At 42.7% G+C, this 23052-nt stretch overlaps 1 protein-coding gene across 1 annotated transcript; it reads left to right on the top strand.

Annotated features, from left to right (window-relative positions):
• The first annotated feature begins 306 nt into the window (after window positions 1-306).
• On the top strand, window positions 307-15168 carry tmc1 (transmembrane channel-like 1). Its single transcript, XM_072664660.1, has 20 exons — window positions 307-343; window positions 2040-2060; window positions 2889-3366; window positions 4558-4770; window positions 5431-5521; window positions 6015-6096; window positions 6762-6868; window positions 7679-7777; window positions 7985-8127; window positions 9027-9171; window positions 9673-9867; window positions 10206-10385; window positions 10588-10740; window positions 11127-11255; window positions 11737-11804; window positions 11915-12154; window positions 13066-13191; window positions 13289-13367; window positions 14016-14145; window positions 14951-15168. The coding sequence occupies exons 1-20, from the start codon at window positions 307-309 to the stop codon at window positions 15166-15168; spliced, it is 2934 nt and encodes a 977-aa protein (XP_072520761.1).
• The last annotated feature ends 7884 nt before the right edge of the window (window positions 15169-23052 follow it).

Genomic DNA, 23052 nt, shown 5'->3' with positions numbered 1-23052 from the left:
CATCATCCCCTTCTCTGGCTTACGGTTTACCCCCCCCTTCCACTTTCTCTTCAAAAAAGAGAGTCATAACTGTGCTGAATAATTGAAGGGGGAGAAATTGAGTGGCTCTAGGGTTTCCACCGCTTATTGTTCCAGGCCCTGTCTCTCAATGGCTGCAAAAAGTGAACTCGTCATGCTCATTACTCAGCACCGGCCGACCATGGATTGACCGAGGTACGGTCCACTCATCCTTCACACACACTCACATTCACATACACACCTGCATGCACATAACCCCATCTCTTTGCACGCAGAGTGGAGAGCACAATGCCGAGAGAGCACCTCATTGCGTCTGAGAGTGACGGTAAGTAGTGACTGTATTCTTCATTTCAGCTTGTTCTGTTATTGTTGTTTTCTTTTTTTATTGAATGAACTTTGGCCACTAACATGACAGACACACACTGCTGTTCAAATGTGTGGAAACGTATCTTACTGTCGTTATATTGTATTTTATTTCTAGAATGATAACTATAATAAAGCTTTATACAGAGTACAATGATACTTCACCACTTTACTTTTCTTGTAATATTTTAGGTTTTCTGCCTCAAACACTTTTGCACTTCTATATATGAAGTTCTACTTTATTCTGAAAATGAAATGTATTGATTTTAATAACACTTCCTTTATGCTTCATGTTGATTTTTATTACTTTTATTAGAATCTTATTCTGGATTTTTATTAGATTTTTATATATAACCTGAACTTTATTTAAATGTTATTTGGGATATTACATTTATAAGAAGTTAATTTTACATTTCTTAAATTTCACTAGAAATTCATTCTGGATTTCATTTCGTAGAACTTCATCCTGGAAGTTAGATTTTATTAGAAATTCAACTGTTACTCTGGATAGAAATTCATTTCAAGTTAATTTTACATGGAGTTTTATTATATTATTCTTTCTTAAATCTCACATTCTGGGTCATACTTTTATTAGAATGTTTTCTGGATATAAATTTAATTATCTAGTACTTCCTTTAAAATAATAATTCTGTTCTTATTTGTTGATCTTGTTTTAATTAGCTAGTCCTTTATTCTGACTGTTCATTTCGCTTAAAATGGAACAGACATTTTATTATAACTTAATTTTAAATATGTTTTTAGAACACCATTCTGGATTTTAAAAGAACTTCGTGCATGTTATTAGTCCCTTAAATAATCGTACAACAACAGAGATCGTAATGTGCAAATATGGCCACTTTATAATATATAAATATATCCTGTACAAGTTTTGCTACTGGATGGTATTGTACAGTGTGTGTGTGTGTGTGTGTGTAACATGCTCATGTGAACGTTTAGTGAACTGATCGTTGGTGCTATACACATGCCTGTGTATGCATGCCTTTGTGCGTCTGTGGTACAGAGCATGACAGAGTGAGAGACGTTTGATTCTCCTTGCCCTTTGCCCCCGGCCAGGCCACTTGCTGTGGTCCTGCAGGTGTAACAGTGCAGAAAGCTGCTGTGTGCCTGCTGTCCAACACTAATATGCTTGTAATGACCTCTGCAGCACACACAGGTCAGGTTACAGTGGACACAAAGGGAGTTCGGCTTCTTTGTTTAGCACTGGAGCTTTGAGGCTAGTGTAGCTAAACTAGTGGAAGTGATGGAAGCTGACTCAGGGCTATGTGTCCTGATCTCTGTCCGGACTCATAACTCAATGTGTCCTGACCTCTGTTCTGACTAAGGTCTCAATGTGTCCTGATCTCTGTCCTGGCTCAGGATTATGTGTCCTGATCTCTGTCCTGACTCATGACTCAATGTGTCCTGATCTCTGTCCTAACTCAGGACACATTGGGCTTAACGACTACATTATCTTATTCTCAACTAAGATTTAGTGTGTCCTGGTCTCTGTCTTAACTCAGGATTCGATGTGTCACTGCATAGAAGACAAAATCTAACCTCTACATGGGTGGCTATGCTAGCAGTCATGATTACTGTATTGTTATTTGTCACTGAATGCACCTTTACGTGAATCTAACCGCTTTCTTATTCTTTTACAGTCAGCATTGAGGTGGATGAAGGTAGGTCCTATGGCAAAAATATGATGCAGCAATAGTGGCTATGCTAGCAGTCAGACTTTAGAGCTGCCAGTAAAACAGCCAGGAAGTGGACGCATGAAGTAGGTGTTTCTAAAAAAGTGGCCAGTGAGTGGACATATGAGGTTGGTGCTTCTACTAAAGTGGTCAGTAAGTGGACGTTTATGGTAGGTGTTTCTTCTAAAGTGGCCAGTGAGTGGAAGCACAAGGTAGGGGTTTCTAATAAAGTGACCAGTGAGCCAAAGTACAAGGTACTGTTTCTAATAAAGAGGCCAGTGAGCAAAAGTACAAGGTAGTATTTCTAATAAAGTGGCCAGTGAGTGGAAGTACAAGGTAGTATTTCTAATAAAGTGGCCAGTGAGTGGAAGTACAAGGTAGTATTTCTAATAAAGTGGCCAGTGAGTGAAAGTACAAGGTACTGTTTCTAATAAAGAGGCCAGTGAGTGGAAGTACAAGGTACTGTTTCTAATAAAGAGGCCAGTGAGCAAAAGTACAAGGTACTGTTTCTAATAAAGTGGCCAGTGAGTGGAAGTACAATGTAGTATTTCTAATAAAGTGGCCAGTGAGCGGAAGTACAAGGTAGTATTTCTAATAAAGTGGCCAGTGAGCGGAAGTACAAGGTAGTATTTCTAATAAAGTGGCCAGTGAGTGGAAGTACAAGGTAGTATTTATAGTAAAGTGGCCAGTGAGCAAAAGTGCAAGGTACTGTACTCTAAAGTGGCCAGTGAGTGGAGAGTTGAAGTGGATGTTTCTAATAAAGTGGCAAAATAAAGCTGACATAAATGCAAAATTTAAAATCATACATTTTCACAGGAAATGAGGGCAAGTTCACCCTTTACTACATCGATACGGATGCAGACTCTGATGGAGGAGGAGGAGGAGGAGGAGGAGAAGAAGAAACGGAACGAGAAAGCAAAAAGAAGAGAGAGAGGAAGACCGAAAGAGGAGGAGCCACTAGGCCAAGAAGAAGGTCAGAAGAGAGGTCGGAGCAGTACAGAGAGGCAAGAAAAGAAAGAAGAAGAGGAGGCAGAGAGGGGAGGAGCAGAGGACGACAGGGAGAGGCGGAGGAGGTCGCGAAAAACAGAAAAAACAGCAAGAACGAGAAGGCCAAGAAACAGAGAAACAGAGAAGAAGAGCAGGAGCTAGAGGAGGAAAAAGAGAAGAAAAAGAAAAAGAAAAACAGCAAGAAGGTGGAGGATGAAGAGACGAACGGAAAGAAGTCAAAGAGAGGAGAAGAGGACAAGCAAGCGAAAGAGAGAAAGGGAAAGAAAAAGAAGAAGGCTCAAACTATGTGAGTTGGGTCAAGTACTCGACTGGAATCTAGCATTGATGGCTGTTGTTGATCTTTTAGACCCCATTTACACCTGGTCACTCAATCTGTCTTGAGTATCAGGATTAGGATCTGGATAAAGCCGAGCCACATAAAAATGCAAGTGTAAACACACCCAATATGCATTTAAACCAGATACAAATTCAAGTGCCTCGGCGGTCACTATGACCTGACTTCAGATCCTAAGCCATGCCACTTTATCATCAGCAACCAGAGTCTGAGAGAGCACAGTAGGCCATGCTCTCCCCAGATGGGTAGATGCTGCTCTTTCTCCTCATCACTCTTTGGCAATGTTGGCCGGCACAGGTGCCTGTTAGCTGGTGCGGTGGAACTGGGGACCCGGCACATGCCGCAATCGGCGGTAGTTCGAAAAGAGGCGGATTATGGCTTCGTATGTATCGGACACACAGCAATGGAATTTCAGTCTGACTAACTGAAGACATATCTGACCACCAAGTGTAAATATATGTAACAAAAATCTGATCAGGATAAAATTTATGGTATTTATTATTTTATGCAACCAGTACCAGTACCAGCATTGGATTTATGAGTAATTACACAGCCCATAACGGAATATTTAAGCAGATCTCCCACACATCTCTGCTAAAGAAAATGTAAACCTTCCGTAAACCTTCCCTCTCCCATGCATCCCATAGGGTGAGTTCATCAAGGTTAAGGTACCCCCACTGCTGATACAGTTGCTCACACAGTTTATACCTACAACCTTATATTCTCCATTAAGAACCATTGCCAATAGAATAAGACCCTCTGGAGCAACCGCACCTGAGCCTACGGTCACCATGCCTAATGATAACCATGATCTAGAGGAGTGTACAACAATCGAGAGACACCTTAAATAGATGCAAAACACTGGTGACACTCAATAACAGAAAGGCTACAAAAAAAGTCTACCGAAGGTTTTTAAGTATGATCTGAAGCAATACTACAATCATCTGTCAAACATGGTGGCGGGACTGTTATGGTGAAAAACATACAACAAAGCAGAAATACCCACAAAACAGACAGCAACTGAACCACTGCTGAACCACTGGCGGTCTTCAGAGTGACTCTTCTTCCCCACTCTCCCTTACATCAGATCTTTACTTGCTTCATACCAACCTGCTTACTTATTTCATCTGTCACTTTTTCTAGCTCGGAATCTGAGGCATGCTCTTCATCATCGTCAGAAGAGGAGGAGGAGGAAGGGGGTGAGAAGGAGAATGGTGGTGATGAAGAGTTTGTGGTGGGCTCTCTGAGTCCAGAGGAGCTGGAGAGGCTGAAGGAGGCAGTGGATGAGAGGAAGAAACTCATCACCATACTGCGAGGAAAACCCTGGCCCATGCGCAAGAAACTGCCCACACTGAGGTCAGGTGAAACACACACAAACACACACATTTTATACCTTATCAGGGCATAGGGTCATACTTAATAATGAGACATAGATACCCAATAGTCTATATGTCGTAATATATGACCACCCCTGGTTTGGAATGAACTTTGTACTCCAGCTGTTTCTCTACATACTCTCTTAGCCTCCTTTCACCCTGTTCTTCAATGCTCAGGACCCCAACATTGGCCTGGACCACCACAGAGCAGCTATTACTTGGGTGTTGAATCATTCTCAGCACTTCAGTGACACTGACATGGTGGTGGCGAGTGTGTTAGTACTGTGTGTTGCCCTGTTGGTGTTTAAATACTGTGTCCACTCACTGTCCACTCTATTAGACACCCCTACCTAGTTGGTCAGAGACCGAAGCTCATTGCCAATTTCTACAGGAGGCAAACTTAAATAGGCCTGAAATTTCCTGCAATAAAATTCCTTACAATAGTAAATGTGCCACAAGCTTTGCCATTTGTTTCTGATAGATTAGTACAGTAAATGTGTATTAAATTGTCCAGAAATTGTCCTGCTGAAATATCTCGCAGAAATGCCAGGTGAACCCCCTGACGAAAAGCGGATAACTGCATGTTCAGATCACAGTACTAACACAGCTCTGTTGCCTTTATTCTCTGTGGATGCTTCAGGGAGTCCCAGGTGTTTATAGAGAAGTATGAGGGCGCTTTGGGGAAAGGCAGAGGAAGGAAGCTCTACGCCTACAAGGTCATGATGAGAAAGGTGAGGAGTCAGAGTGTTCGCTCTATCACCGCTTGTTTGACCATCGTGTCCATTTCACAGCCGTCCATGGCCAGGGGTCTCACCACCCTGTGTTCCACCCTCTCCCCATCACTCAGTGTGATGCTAGTCAGAGCGAGAGTCTGTTAGCTGGCAGTTAGTGTTCTCCTCCAGGTGAGTTCAGCTAGCTGCCCAATGGTGTTGCGTTAGCAGCATTTGGAAAAGTTGGGCTGTGCTAGTTTTAAGGGACCATCAGCATCAGTAAGCCTTAAGTGCCCATGTCCGTGTTGCCGGTTCACCTTTGGTTCCTCTCTTGAACCACTAGAGGCAGATTTGGAGATGTTCTGCCCATTTGACTTGTGTTATGTTATGGCTGATCAGTGCTTTCCACTTTTGTCAAGACATCAGATTTGATTAATGAATATGTCTATGAATATGTAAATACATCTAACTCTGTGTAATGTGGTGTTGCATCTACCATGCTGCTCTGCATCAGAAATGGATGAAGTTTGAGAGAGACTTTGAGAACTTCAAGACGGCCTGCATCCCATGGGAGATGAAGATTAAAGAAATTGAAAGTACGTTCAAACGCTCTGCCAAACATCTTCATTAGGAGAAGCATTTTTCTCTGCTTGCTTTTTAGATGGACCTGGCTTGTAACTCACTCACTACAGCTTAGCAGGGTAAAGAATTTCTACAGGAAGGTGCTATTAGCTATTATGTTGCTATAACATATATATATATATATATATACACACACTATATGAACATACACTATTAGATGTTATAATGTATCGTTTTACTGCATTACTGGGGTAAATGTTTGTTAAACAGGCAGCAATTGTTTTGCTGTTATTTGTTTCCATAGCAACCACCTAAGAAAACCATAGCAACACCCGAGCAGCCACTTAACAACACCTTAGAATTTGAACAACACCCATTTGAAATACCATAGCAACTACCAAGGGACACCATAGCACCCACTTTGCAAGAGTTTAGCAACCACTTGATATACAGTAGCAAAGGTATATCGTAGTGACCACATAGCAACAGCCTGCAACTGCCTGAATGTGAGAACCACTTACGCTGCATATTAAGGATTAAGTGTGCTGCGTTTTCTTTGGAACCAGGGACCAGGTCTGCAGGGGGGACCTATTTTAAATAAAAATGTCAAATCCAAAATAAAATAAGGTTCTCCAGGCCTGTCTGATGGTGCCTTTCTCCCTCTGAAATATATCCCCAGGTCATTTTGGATCTTCGGTCGCCTCGTACTTCATATTTCTCAGATGGATGTATGGCATCAACATGATTCTCTTCGGCCTGACGTTCGGGCTCGTCATGGTTCCTGAGGTGAGGAGCGCTTCGGGTGCAGCTCCCGCCTTGCGAAATTCTGCATTAACATGCGTAGCTGTGGCGGCCACACCTCACAGGCATGAAGGCAGTTGAAAGTGAGGCCGTGTTAAAGGTCTTTCCGCAGAAAGTGGGCCGCGGCTGGGGTCTGGGGAGCTTTTCATAACTGCCCTACATGCCAGCAGCCATACGGGGACATACAGGATATTTCCCTAAAAATTATATCTGATCTAATAAGACTCATATTCTCAAAGCCGGGCAGTTGATCTACTATAACAGAGCAGTGGTTTGGACAGTAGTTATTATTATTATGTGCTTAGATTTCGGCTATTATTAGCAATTAGGGTGCCAAGCACCAGAAACTAAGCTTGTTTTCTCTCATCATTTCTTAGTAGGGTCTCAGCCAACCAAGGTCAGGTGTCAAAAGGTGTACAGTTGAGCACTGCACTGGATTGAGAAGAATACATACTCATTTGTATTAGTAGATTCCCTGCATTAAGGTTGTATAATCTCCACAAAAGCATTGGCAATTGAATGCAGCCACACATGAGCACCATAAGGTCACTATACCTAATGTCAACCTAGGCAAGTATAAAGCCCCCCAGCATTGGGCTGTGGAGCAGTGGAGCTTCTCCTGGGATGAGCTTGAGTGGGGTTTGTGGTGCAGAACTAATCATCCCACATCAGTTGCTGTCCGAAATGAAGTTCTTATGGCTAAATGCAATCAAATCCTTGCAGCAATGTTCTAATTTTGTATATCATTTTTGGATGAACTTTCTACTTAACAGGACAATGGTTCTCTCTGTGCAGGCAATGATGGGGCGGCCTTATGGGAGCATTCCCAGGAAGACTGTCCCTAGAGGGGAACAGGCCAGTGCCATGGACTTTGCTGTCTTATGGGACTTTGGGGTGAGGGGACTGGGATTTGGAGTAGCAAACATTAAAGGGACTCATTATTGCATTAGATAAGAAGTCCACTGTTTTGCTAATCAGTGAGCAGCAAAATTAAAGGGCAGGGCTTTTATTTTATTTCTTGATGCCAGTCGTAGCGTAATCCTGGACAGCTACTGCTCTGTGTATTTTTGCTTTGAAGACACTGTGCTTTCTTTCTTGCAGGGTTATGCTAAGTATTCAGTCCTTTTCTATGGCTTCTACAACAACCAGCGAGCTATCGGCTGGCTCAAGTTTCGATTGCCCCTGTCCTACTTCTTGGTGGGGGTGGGCACGGTGGCTTACAGTTACATGGTGGTCATTAGAACGTGAGTTGACACTTCTTTCCTTTGTCCTTGTTGGGAATTGATCTAGAAATCAGGAATTCTAGATCAAAAATAAATACCAGTTCTAGAGTTAAGTCAACTTGATCTGCCCAGCTAATCAAGATCTACAGGGGCATCTTAACAAAACTAGTAAAAATCCCAAGGTCCATATTGTGCCCCCTGCTGTTGTTTAAAGTGTCTCAATTTAAAACTCTTGGTGCAAGCTGATGTGCAAGCCCCACGCTATCATATTAGCAACAAGCTGATATGTTAGTCCCAGGCTAACACACTAACCTAACATACTAACATATACTAACATACTTGCCACAAGCTACTATCTTAGTGCCAGGCTACCACACTAGCCACAAGCTGACATGCCACTGGCCACACTGGCCACAAACTAGTACTAGTCCAAAGATAACACACTAGCCACAAACTAGTACTAGTCCCAAGCTAACACACTAGCCACAAACTAGTACTAGTCCCAAGCTAACAAACTAGACACTAGCTGACATGCTAGCACACTATCCACAAACTAGTACTAGTCACAAGCTAACACACTAAGCACAAGCTGAAATGTTTGACCTAGGCTAACACACTAGCCACAAGCTCATGTTAGTCCCAAATTAACACACTAGCCACAAACCAGTACTTGTCCCAAGCTAACACACTAATATGGGTGTAATATGTAGATGTCCCAATACTTTTGTCCATATGGCATAGGTTAGACCCAAGCTAACACACTAGCTACAAGCTACGTTTTGCAGACGTGAGCATGCAAGAGAGACGCTAGATGTTGCAGATATTAAAAACCAAGCATGTGCAGAATCACAAGCTTAATAAATTTGCCTCAAGACCCTTATTTCGCCCCCTGCTGTCCATCCCCTGCCTTTTCTTCACAGCATGGCGCGCAATGCTAAAGAGGACGGCGGGGGTGATGACACCAGCTTTAATTTCAGCTGGAAGATATTCACCAGTTGGGATTACCTGATCGGGAACCCAGAGACAGCTGACAACAAGTTTGCCTCCATTACCACGAGCTTCAAGGTGGGTACGCAAACATTCAGTTTCAGATGGGTCACTTTTTTTGCTGGTTCGGAAAACAAGTAAGAATACAGATAATAACTTCATATCGTCCTTTTAAAACCATCTACTGTTCATTTTGGAGTCCATATTGGTTTTATATGCTAGAAAACATAGTTCCTTAACCTGTCAAACGTACTATCGCAGCAGGCACTAGAAGTCTGTTTGACGTCATAAAGACGTTGGTCTCAACACTGGGTAGCAAAGTCAAATTTTAATAATGAAAATCGTCCTGGCAGCAGTTCAAAAAGAGGCTGTGGCTGACTTCAGATTTATTGGTTATGGTTACGTAACATCATAACTTAAACAACTAAAAATCAACGGCAGCTGTCGCCATTATCCTACGTTGAATTGACGTTGTCCTGACTGACTGATTTTTGACAGCCCTCTACAGTCAGCATCGAGCCCTAATGTCCAATGTAGGATGGTATTTATCCTCATTTCTGAAGCATTGTTCCTCATCAGGAAGCCATTGTTGAGGAGCAGGAGAGTAGGAAGGACGACAACATCCACCTGACACGCTTCCTCCGCGTTTTGGCCAACTTCTTGGTCCTGTGCTGCCTGGCAGGAAGTGGCTATCTGATCTACTTTGTGGTGCGTCGGTCTCAGAAGTTTGCCCTGGAGGGGCTGGACAACTACGGCTGGTGGGAGAGGAATGAAGTAAGTGAACAGTCAGTTGTTGAAGTTGGAAGCAGGGTCAAGAGCGCCCAGGGCTCATTAATGCGATCCATGGAGGCCCCACCTCACAACTTACAGGACTTAGTAAAGGATCTGCTGGCAACATCAGTGCCGGGTACTACAGGTCTTACTACCTTACCTATCGTACTACCTACACACATACTATCTTCTCAACTGGGCATTGGGCATGATTAGTTGCCATACTGCTGATTTCACTGATTACAATGGTTGTCCAAAGACTTTCAGACGATCTGTATGGGTGTAAAAGGCTGTGAACAATGAAGAAGTATGAGCTCTAACTCCAGTCACGTGTCCGCCAGGTGAACATGGTCATGTCACTGTTGGGCATGTTTTGCCCAATGCTGTTTGATGTGATCAGCACCTTGGAGAATTACCACCCCCGCATCGCTCTGCAGTGGCAGCTGGGCCGCATCTTTGCCCTCTTTCTGGGCAACCTTTACACCTTCATCATAGCCCTCATGGACCAGATCAACCTGAAGGTAAACACATGAACGCAGGCTAGGCCTCTAAACACACCCAAAATGTCCCACCAAGCAGCTTGGAGGCCCAATGACTGTGTAAATGCCATATTTCTGTAAACGCCAATCATAGTCCATTACAACAATCAGAGAAATAATGAAATTGTGGATTCTAAATTTTCTATTAAAAAATGATAGCATTTGTATTTGCGTTGTTTACCAGAGGGCAGAAGAGGAGATAGTGAAGTTCAACATGACCATATGGCAGGCAAACCTGTATAATGGAACCCTACCAGAGAACTCCACTGCTCCTCCAATCATGGTGGACCCTGCAGACGTACCCAGGGGGCCTTGCTGGGAGACAATGGTGGGACAGGTACTCATGGATTGGATTATTATCAGATCACTCAAACAAATTTCAGAGGTGGTTAGAGATGGAACTTGACCAATTTACATTACTTAAATGGTCAAGATGTAATTTACACAACATGCATTTTCGGTGATTGGATGGCATTCAGACTTGATCAGCGTGATCAGATAAGGATCACATAACCAAAATAAACCATTTTCAAAGGTGGTTAGAGAAGGAAACTGTCCAGCTTACATTACTCAAATGACCTAGAGGCTGTTTAAATCTGGCATCACCCTTAACATAAGTTGGATTTCATCAGATCACATTAAAAGTTGTAAACATTTCCAGGACACTCTGTAATTAGACACCAATCTCATCACACATAATTCAAATTCATTTCTCTCCAACAGGAGTTTGTGCGTCTGATAATATCAGACACCATGACCACCTACATCACGCTGCTGATCGGAGACTTCCTCAGAGCTGTCCTAGTGCGCTTCCTCAACCACTGCTGGTGCTGGGACCTGGAGTATGGCTTTGTGAGTATTCACTAACTTTTACATATTAAAATGGACAAATCTGAAGTGGCTACCGATATATATATATATATATTATATATACTGAAGTGTATGTAACAGTGGCCACTTCAGTGCACACATATATACACACAGTTTTGAGGCAGTTCAGAATTAACAAGTAGTCTTCTTTTCTTTAGTGTACGACCCCCATGATTCTACCACCACCATGTTTAACAACTGGTACAGGGTTCTTTGGGTTGAATGCATCACCTTCACACCCAAATATATATATATATATATATATATATATATATATATATATATATAAAACACCAATAAGCTGTAACATTACAACCACCTGCTTCCACAACTTCCTCATCCCTCACCCTGACAGGTGCCACTGTAACGAGACAACTAATATTAATTATCCTTATAATACCTTTCATAATCTTTTTTAATATTATGGCTGATCGTTTTGCCTTCCATATTTGTCTTGTATTAGCCCTCCTATTCAGAGTTTGATGTGAGTGGGAATGTACTCGGCCTCATATTCAACCAGGGAATGATCTGGTAGGATGAAATTTTCTATACGTACAGCCTAACGCTTCCTCACCTACTCTTTGTCTAAATGTCCCCCACAATTAATGTCACTATGTGTTTGTCTTTATGTGTATGTGCAGGATGGGCGCGTTCTACGCCCCCTGTCTGCCCGCCCTGAACGTTCTCCGACTGCACGTGTCCATGTACCTGCAGTGCTGGGCCGTCATGTGCTGCAACGTCCCTCAGGAGCGTGTATTCAAAGCCTCCGGCTCCAACAACTTCTACATGGCCATGCTCCTGGTCATCCTGTTCCTGTCCACGCTGCCCGCTATCTACACCATCGTCTCCATTCCTCCATCCTTCGACTGCGGGCCTTTCAGGTGACTAACGCCTGGGCCATCATCCATGAATTAGGCCCAGCTTGCAACACACAAGATGATTTATTTCTAAAAGCTACATAACTGAAAGCTATTAGACAAAATGTAAAAACATATTTTGGCTGATTTTGAGAAGGTTTTGATCTTTACATTCATGGTGGAGGGATACATGCAGGATGTTGTGAGGCAAAATAGTCCCCAAAGATTTATATATAAGGACTGGTGTAGGTTCACTGAAGGTATTGTCATAGGTGGTAGGTCATATTTGTGTGGTAGGTAATGTTTTTATACTGTGCTGCACATTTTCTGCTGTACCACCAGAGGGTGATAGAAAGTAAAGCTGAATTTCACCCTTTGTCTGTTTCATTAGAAACCCGTACCCTGTACTTCTTCTCACTGATCACTTTATAAGAACCCCCTACTACCTTGTACTTCCCCTCACTGGCCAATTTATTAGTAACACCCACTACCTTGTACTTCCACTCACTGGCCATTTTATTAGAAATACTTGCCTTGTGCTTCCACTCACTGACCACTTTCATATAAACACCTACTACCGTGTGCTTCCACTCACTGGCCATTTTATTGGAAACATTTTCTCTGTGCTTCCACTCACTGGTCACTTTATTAGAACCCCTTACCTTGTGTACTGGCCACTTTATTAGAAACACCTGCCTCATGCTTCCACTCATTGATCACTTTATTGGAAACACCTGCCTTGTGTTTCCACTCATTGGCCACTTTATTAGAAAGACTTACTACCTTGTGCTTCTACTTACTGGCCACTTTACTGGAAACACCTTGTAACTACCATGTTCAATACAAGTATATGTCATATATGTCCAGATCATGTTAGTATCTAATCTAATCTACATGAGGAGAGATTCTGCTGACGCCCTGTTCTGCTGTCACAGTGGGAAAAGCCGCATGTTCGATGTCATTCAGGAGACCCTGGAGTCAGACTTCCCAGCCTGGTTCGGAAAAGTGTTCAGTTACGCCTCCAACCCGGGACTGGTCCTGCCCTTTCTGCTGCTGATGGTGTGAGTACCAATCTGGAGGCATCGCTTAACTGTTTGAAATAATTGGTGCTTGGTTGGATGGTAAGACTTGGACATCTGTGTTTTTCTGCCATTTCAGTCTTGCAATATATTACCTCCACTCCACATCTAAGACGTACAAACATGCCAACCTGGAGCTGAAAAAGAAACTGCAGACTGTAAGTGCAAAAGCTGGTAGTGAGCATGTCCATGTCTTTACCTAATTCTGTCCAGCAGAGGGCCACATTACATAAGTGTGAGTGGTACTGAACATCAATGCAGTGGTTTTCAGTGCTGGTCCTGGAGCATGGCCTACCCTGCATGTCAAGGCTCATATTACTCCTAATTCAACAAATATGCAGTTATAATAATAATAAAAATAATATTAATGATAATAATAAGACACATGAAATCACATGAAATCACTCACAGTACAGGGTTCCTCCAGGGCCAGGGTTGAGAAGCTGTGCCTTAAATAAATAGATGGACCAGGAGTGCTAACATGGCTAACAGTTACTGCAACAAGTAGCCACCAATGTGCAAAGACGAAGGCTTTCTGCTACATTCTGGAGAATTGCTGTGAGAATTGAAATGCATTCAGCAACAAATGTATTAGTGAGGTCAGGATGTTGGATGCTCGCCACCCCACCTCATCATTCCCAACTTCCCAACTCAGCCCAAGAGTATTGTATGGAGCACCAACCACCATTCCAGAGAATCAGGGCTATTCTATTGGCAGTACGTCTCTACAGGGAGTAGAAAGGGAGTTTATTTGTATGTAGCCCTTAAATAACTGCGCTGTGTTTGCTGTGTTTTCATATGAACAGCAAAACGAGGAGAATAAGAAGAAGAACAAACTGGCAGCGCAGAAAGCAGCCAACGACTTGGAGCAGGCAAAGAACATGGCCGCCACTGAGCAGCAGGAGAAACAGACCAATAACAATGCGTCCAGAAGAGGTGAGGAGCAAGAGGAACTCCTCTTACAGCCCCAGACCTCAAATTAGCGCATCCGTCTATACTGTGGAATGTCCTTCTTAAGTCTGAAGATCTGAAGTTTGCTTCTGTAGGTTTCTTTCTTAGTTGCATGAATATTGCTGAACTAGCTAGCTTCTGTAAGGATATGAGGTCAGTGTGCCTAACGAGTAATGGGAGCTAAAGTAGACCATTGAGTATCACACACTTCTGAAACCATGTGGACGTGTTCAGTAATTTAATTGACTTGATTATGGCATGTCTGACTAATTGTTATCTATAAACGTGGACAAAAGTACATTAGCATCACAAGCATTTGTTGGCTGCATTAGCCACAAAGCTCCAGTACAAAACTATGAATCCGATTTTTTTTCATCAGAAATAAATAAGCCCTAATTTTTCATATATGGTGGTACAATTGTAAATCATGATTAAGCAGAAAAATTAAAAACTGGATGCATTAATAAATACAGAGAACCCCATACAGTAGTTCTATCAATATACTTATATATTATAGTTTAGGATACAGTTGTATTCGATTGTCCTGTCAAATGTACATATACACAGACTAATGATTAATGCTGATAACTGACCTGTTGGCTGAGTTGTTGCTGGGCTACACAAACACTACATAGCGCTCTGGAAATCAGCAGAGAACTGAGAAAAAAACAACCCCAGTTTTCAGGTGTAACAAAATCAGTTTTTAGAGTGTATGTGGGACTTGTAGTCTCTCCAGATTCCATAAAATCCCATTAACATCAAATGTGACCTCCTTCTTTCATTCTCCCAGAAAAAGACAACAGGGACAGCAGACAGAGTACTGGTCAACCCGCGGTCCAGGGTTACCGCACCGCCCGAGGCTCTGCCCCATCACACTCTCACATCCCTCCATCCACCAGAGCCCCTGCTCCCCGAGTGCACCACCAGCCTTTACCAGGACCGTTACCAGGACATCCTGGGCAAGCAGCAGCTGGAAAACCGGACGGCACACGAGCAAGTAGGAGCTGAAGACCACATGAGCAGTTTACTGAGACGTCATAGGAAGATCACGACAGCATTCGCTTCCTGTGCCACTGGCTTCCAGATCTGCTCCTGGGGAGTCCAATCAGCTGAGGCATGGTTTGTGTGTAAAGATAACTTTTTAGTTTTCTTCAGTAAAGCAACTATAGCAACAGCTTCGGTAAAGCAAGTGTAGGCCTAAAGTTAGACAGTAATAGACTTGCTTGGTCATTTGCAGACAAAGCTTGTTTATACTGTAAATACAGTTTAATGTTTTCACTGCAGAAAGATACCTACTAAGCCTTAAGCCAAATGTTTGTGGACACCCCTTCTAATGAATGCATTCAGCTAATTTAAGGTTAAGCCCTCATTGCTGACACACCTTATGCCAGGCTTCGGGCCAGAGGGGCTGTGAAGCACTGGAACTGTGTTCTCTGCAATAATGGTTGGAGCTCCATCCAATATTTTTGGGATGAGTTTGGGAGTTGGGAATGGATGAGGTGGGGTGATGATCATCATCCAACATCCTGACCTAATCTAATCAATTCCTCACAGCATTGCTCCAGAATCTAGTAGACGGCCTTCTTCCCTGGACAGTAGAGATAAACTCTTTAGCCCTTGATTTCGGAACAGACAATGAATGAGCAGGTGTCCCAGCAGGAGTAAGTTGAAACCAAGTCTACTTGGTTTTGGCCAGAAACCCGACGCCTATAAAAATTGGAAATTCGCATTTTTGCCATCTGAAAGATTTTTGCATTTCGTGTGCAAGACACGTCAGAAGTCAGAAACAGTTTATTATTAAAGTGAATGGACCAAAGTACCAGACTGCTTGGAGATGGAGGGTTTGGTGCCATGTGGAGTGGAGTTTGAGGAGTCACCTGCCAGCCAGTATTATTTCGCTAAAGACGAACACTTTGTTATTTTTCCACTGATAAACTGAAATACAATATCAGCAGAGATAAACCGTCGACATCGTCCTGTTAAGGCTTTCCAGCCATGAACTGTAAAGTCAGGGTTTGATCCCATCTGATGATATCCTCCCATTGCCATTGTGCCCTTGAGCAAAACACTTCACCTATTACGCTATTCCAGCTCTCTGTTATTGGTATGAGCACACTGCTTTAGAAAAAAACCCAAGCTGTAAGGTTAATGATGGAACATCAGTACTACTGCTACTTCTCCTACTATTACTATGACTGTAATAATCATAATTGCACTCTGAAGCCTCGTCCTGATTGCCATGCAAATAGCTATTTGCATGTCTTAGCAGGACCTGAACGTTCCATGGCTTTGTAACTCTAGACTGACTGTGTGCTTATCTTGGTGAAAGAGAAATGACCTCTCGAGTTACGTCATGTCTTAACTCGGCGAGGGAAAACTGTAGAGTGGCGTTAATTGTCCTGTGCTAATAATCTAATGGTGAATTGGTGAAACTAAATATTGGTGAATGTAAAAAATAGAATCTTTAAAAACCAGTGCAGAATACTGTAGTACTTGGTTGTGTGTTACCCTTTTGCTTCACTAGTCTTGTCCATTATGATCATTTGACCAGCATGAGCTCCACAGGTTTGTCCAAAAGCCTCTGATGAGCAGAGCAAGGCAAGCCTCAATGGACTGCCGAATGGATTTTTCCCCACATCTCCACTGGTCTAGCACGACAATGCACTGTAATGGAGCCCATGCATTTTCCCATCACTGGAACTAGATGCATTGTAATGGATCCCATTATGAGTCTGTGCAGTGTATGATTGGACTGGCGCATCAGATTTCGAGGATGTAATGTCGACCAACAGGTGAATCCAGATGTAAGGGTTGTTTCAGTGATTAGTGTTTACAGCATGAAATACCCTAGCTGGTTTCAGAAGGTCTAAGCTGGTCAATTTTTGGTCAAGATGGTGGAAACGCTGGCCATCCTGGGGAAACCATAACAGCTTAGCTCCAGACCAGCACAGAGCATATTTTTGTGTAAATCTGATGGACTAACTGGTTTACCAGCATGACCAAAATGACCGTATTGTTCAACCAGCTTGGATCATAATGGTAGATCATAAAACGTAAACAAAAACATCACCTATGCTGCAGATCTGCTCTGAGTAAATGTAGTATTATGCCTAAAAAAGGCTATTTTACAGCTCAGAACCAAAAACTAGCAAAACTACTGGATTATTGCCGTATCTGCTCACCCGTCAGCACCTTCAGCCCAGTAGTACGACATGAGGCCATCAGTCTTTTTATCAGGCTTCTCGGATCAGGAAATGAAACCGGCTGTGACAGATTGAGGTCTTGGCTTACCTTTACACTAAGCTTCTGAGTCTCCGGCGTCTCGTTAGCCGGGTTTCCTCTGGCCAAACTCTCCATCAATTACACCTAAAACCAAACGTCTTGCTCCGCAAGCTCAGTGTGTTTTTCATCCTAATGCATTGTAGAGTTCTGGAGCTCTCCAACCTGCAACCTTCATCCTGTACCATCTTACAGGATAGCTAGTCTTTTAGATAGAGAGTATACATGCTTTGGCCATTCACTGCCCTGTCATACCATTGTAGTACAGGTCATCATGCCATCATCACTCTAGAAATAGTTTTGCAGATTTTAGAAGGTGTACTCCAGTCCCAGGTCAATCTGCAAGCCACCTCAACATTAAAGTCTGGGTGAAAATAATAACATTTATAATCTGGCATTTACAAAGGTGGGCTCTACATATTAGGCAGCAAGTGAAGAGTCGGTCAAATTGTGATGACTTGATGACAGGAGTATTTCAGTACCTACCAAAAGTTGGCAGCCCAGGCTCATTGATGTGATTCATGGAGGCCCCACCTCGCAGTAACAAGACTTAAAGGATCTTACTGCCAGATACCTCACGACACCTTCCGAGGTATTGTGAAGCCCCTGCCTCAGACTGTTTTGGCAACACAAGGGGGACTTATACAATATACAATAGTGGGCACTATTGTATATTGTAATGTTATGGCACACAGTATTCAGCTCCCTTCACAATCATCAGATTTGTACTCTTCTCTTCTTTATTAATTGATCTTTTTTGACTTCCACCCCTGACATTGCCCCCTAGCTCTCAAATCCACTTTCCATGCTGTTTCTATGCAGTGGGCTGCCTTCTCAAATCTACCCTTGACTCGCTGGGTGTACTGTGTCCCACACGCAGATCCTTTTCCCCCTGCCAGAGATTTGCCAGCAAAGATATGAGGTTCACTAATCGTCCTGTGGGCCCCAGGCGTACGCTGTCATGTAGCATTTGGCATTAAGTGTCCAGCAATGGCCTAGAAAAGCATGGGTTATGACAGAACTTCCATCTTTTCAGGGGGTCTGAATATAAGTACTGGTACCTAGCTGCGTCTCTAGATCAATTTCATGCAATCTTGACATTTACTCATTGGAGACTTGGCGCATAAGTTTCATTAACTTTGCAGGCACTCATGCAGAATGCATGAAGAGATGCCATTAACTATTAATCCAAGACATTTGAGATTTTTTTGTTCATCTGTTCATTTAAGGAAGCCGGCGCTTAATTGGGAGCTGCTGCTCTCGCTGGTTTCAGGTAGCCAGTGGATTCACATTTATAATGGAACTTAGTGAAGCTAAGATAGCTGTGCAATTGATTTCAGAGTTAAATATCAACAGGTCCATGTTTACACTATGTGGACAAAAGTTTTTGGACACTTCCATTCAGTCCCATGTGTAAAAAAGCTAAAGCAAGCCATAGCCCTAACTAGCAAAACAGGCCATAGTCCTACCAAGCTAAACAAGCCACAGCCCTAACGAGCTAAACAAGCCATAGCCCTAACGAGCTAAACAAGCCATAGCTCTAACAAGCTAAACAAGCCATAGCCCTAACGAGCTAAACAGGCCATAGTCCTAACAAGCTAAACAAGCCATAGCCCTAACGAGCTAAACAGGCCATAGTCCTAACAAGCTAAACAAGCCATAGCCCTAACAAGCTAAACAAGCTATAGCCCTAACGAGCTAAACAAGCCATAGCCCTAACAAGCTAAACAAGCCATAGCCCTAATGAGCTAAACAAGCCATAGCCCTAATGAACTAAACGAGTCATAGCCTTAATGAGCTAAACAAGCCATATACCTAACTAGCTAAACAGGCCATAGCTCTAACGAGCTAAAGCAAGCCATAGCCCTAACGAGCTAAACGAGCCATAGCCCTAACGAGCTAAACAAGCCATATACCTAACAAGTTAAACAAGCCATAGCCCTAACGAGCTAACCAAGCCATAGCCCTAACGAGCTAAACAAGCCACAGCCCTAACAAGCTAAACAAGCCATAGCCCTAACAAGCTAAACAAGCCATAGCCCTAACGAGCTAAACAAGCCATAGCCCTAACAAGTTAAACAAGCCATAGCCCTAACGAGCTAACCAAGCCATAGCCCTAACGAGCTAAACAAGCCATAGTCCTAACAAGCTAAACAAGCCATAGCCCTAACTAGTTAAACAAGCCATAGCCCTAACGAGCTAAACAAGCCATAGCCCTAACTAGCAAAACCATAGGCCATAGTCCTAACGAGCTAAACAAGCCATAGCCCTAACTAGTTAAACAAGCCATAGCCCTAACGAGCTAAACAAGCCATAGCCCTAACTAGCAAAACCATAGGCCATAGTCCTAACGAGCTAAACAAGCCATAGCCCTAACAAGTTAAACAAGCCATAGCCCTAACGAGCTAAACAGGCCATAGCCCTAACGAGCTAAACAAGCCATATATCTAACGAGCTAAACAGGCCATAGCCCTAACGAGCTAAACAAGCCATAGTCCTAACGAGCTAAACAAGCCTTAGCCCTAACAAGCTAAACAAGCCATAGCCCTAACGAGCTAAACAAGCCATATATCTAACGAGCTAAACAGGCCATAGCCCTAACGACCTAAACAAGCCATAGTCCTAACGACCTACACAAGCCATAGTCCTAACAAGCTAAACAAGCCTTAGCCCTAACGACCTAAACAAACCATAGTCCTAACAAGCTAAACAAGCCTTAGCCCTAACGAGCTAAACAAGCCATAGCCCTAACAAGTTAAACAAGCCATAGCCCTAACGAGCTAACCAAGCCATAGCCCTAACGAGCTAAACAAGCCATAGTCCTAACAAGCTAAACAAGCCATAGCCCTAACTAGTTAAACAAGCCATAGCCCTAACGAGCTAAACAAGCCATAGCCCTAACTAGCAAAACCATAGGCCATAGTCCTAACGAGCTAAACAAGCCATAGCCCTAACTAGTTAAACAAGCCATAGCCCTAACGAGCTAAACAAGCCATAGCCCTAACTAGCAAAACCATAGGCCATAGTCCTAACGAGCTAAACAAGCCATAGCCCTAACAAGTTAAACAAGCCATAGCCCTAACGAGCTAAACAAGCCATATATCTAACGAGCTAAACAGGCCATAGCCCTAACGAGCTAAACAAGCCATATATCTAACGAGCTAAACAGGCCATAGCCCTAACGAGCTAAACAAGCCATAGTCCTAACGAGCTAAACAAGCCTTAGCCCTAACAAGCTAAACAAGCCATAGCCCTAACGAGCTAAACAAGCCATATATCTAACGAGCTAAACAGGCCATAGCCCTAACGACCTAAACAAGCCATAGTCCTAACGACCTACACAAGCCATAGTCCTAACAAGCTAAACAAGCCTTAGCCCTAACGACCTAAACAAACCATAGTCCTAACAAGCTAAACAAGCCTTAGCCCTAACGAGCTAAACAAGCCATAGCCCTAACGAGCTAAACAGGCCATAGTCCTAACAAGCTAAACAAGCCTTAGCCCTAACGAGCTAAACAAGCCTTAGCCCTAACGAGCTAAACAAGCCACAGCCCTAACGAGCTAAACAAGCCATAGCCCTAACGAGCTAAACAAGCCATAGCCCTAACAAGCTAAACAAGCCACAGCCCTAAAAAGCCATGGCTCATAGCTCTTTCATCAGGGGTGCCCAAACTTTGTAACCAAGGGAGGAAGGAATTCTGCTAACGATCAGCTATTAGCCTCTGCAGCATCGGCAATGCTAGCGGTCAGGACTTGTTTGTCTCCACAAGGGGACGGTAGTAGTAGTAAGTAAATCTAATTACAGTAGAAGTCATAGTGAAAGGCCTTTTGGGTGTAATTTTATATACTGACTGATTTATTAAGCATGTGTAAAAGATCCCCCGGGCACAAAATCCTGACGCCAATTTGCTCAAGTGCTTCCAGCTAGCTCCAAAAACACTGTGCTACTTCTCTGCTTCTTCAAGCCTCTGCTGAAAGTGCTTCATCATGGACTATCTGACAACCAGCGAAACAGAAACGTGAGTCGATGCAGAGAAAGAACAGAAGACGCAGGGACACAAAGATGAGGTTTCGCGAGAGCACAGCCATATTTCCAGGAACGGGCAGGGTCTAGTGGCTCCACACCCTACGGCCGGGTGTCCGGTTGCTGCTGAATTATTCACAGGGCCAGGTTATGTCCACATAAGCGGACATGTGTTCAGCTTATTAAAGAAACATCCAAAAATTAGACAATCCAACTACAGGTCAAAAGCAGAAACCAACTGTTACTTATGTGAAGAATTGGTGTTTACGAGGTTTATGACAACCAACTCCCTGTTCCTGAAAGGATGACCTCAGGAATCCTGCCTGCTAAAACCTACTTCACAAATGTTGTAGCTTCACTTAATTAATCCTTAATTAATAAGATCATTTTTTTAAACATTTTTTTATTTGAAATCATCTTCATATGTATGTTGATTAAATGAATTCTGCTGCTTTTGTTTGTGAACAGCGTAGAAATGTCATTTTATTTGTTACTTTAGTTCTGTCTCTACTCATATGAAGGGTTCGGCATGTTAAGGTTATGCTGTTTGGCAGTGCTAGCTAGCGTTGTTACCTCAGACTAGTGTTTCAAATCACAAACTAGCTAACTAATTTAGCTGACCTAGCTACTGCTAGGTTATGTAGCATGCTAGTTTGTTATTTGCCATGTTTTAGCTAGCTTTTTACCTCAGACTAGTGTTTTAAATGATGATTTAGCTAACTAATTTAGCTTACCTACCAAGTGCTAGGTTATTTAGCAAGCTAGTTTGCTATTTGTCTTGTTTTAGCTAGCGTTGTTACCTCAGACTAGTGTTTCAAATGATGATTTAGCTAACTGATGTAGCTGACCTAGCTACTGCTAGGTTATGTAGCATGCTAGTTTGTTATTTGCCATGTTTTAGCTAGCTTTTTACCTCAGACTAGTGTTTCAAATGACGAACTAGCTAACTAATTTAGCTGACCTAGCTACTGCTAGGTTATGTAGCATGCTAGTTTATTTGTCATGTTTTAGCTAGCTTTTTACCTCAGACTAGTGTTTTAAATGATGATTTAGCTAACTGATGTAGCTGACCTAGCTACTGCTTGGTTATGTAGCATGCTAGTTTGTTATTTGGCCTGCTTTAGCTAGCTTTTTACCTCAGACTAGTGTTTTAAATGATGATTTAGCTAACTGATGTAGCTGACCTAGCTACTGCTTGGTTATGTAGCATGCTAGTTTGTTATTTGGCATGCTTTAGCTAGCTTTTTACCTCAGAGTAGTGTTTCAAATGACAAACTAGCTAACTAATTTAGCTTACCTACCAAGTGCTAGGTTATTTAGCAAGCTAGTTTGTTAGTTGGCATGCTTTAGCTAGCTTTTTACCTCAGACTAGTGTTTCAAATGACGATTTAGCTAACTGATGTAGCTGACCTAGGTAGTGCTAGGTTATGTAGCACGCTAGTTTGTTATTTGTCTTGTTTTAGCTAGCTTTTTACCTCAGACTAGAGTTTTAAATGAAGAACTAGCTAACTAATTTAGCTTACCTACCAAGTGCTAGGTTATTTAGCAAGCTAGTTTGTTATTTGGCATGCTTTAGCTAGCTTTTTACC

The sequence above is a fragment of the Salminus brasiliensis genome, chromosome 20 (genome assembly GCF_030463535.1).
Source record: "Salminus brasiliensis chromosome 20, fSalBra1.hap2, whole genome shotgun sequence".
NCBI classification, from domain to species: Eukaryota; Metazoa; Chordata; class Actinopteri; order Characiformes; family Bryconidae; genus Salminus; species Salminus brasiliensis.
Note: the sequence above shows the minus strand (reverse complement) of the source record. Positions and strands in the feature narration are given on the sequence as shown.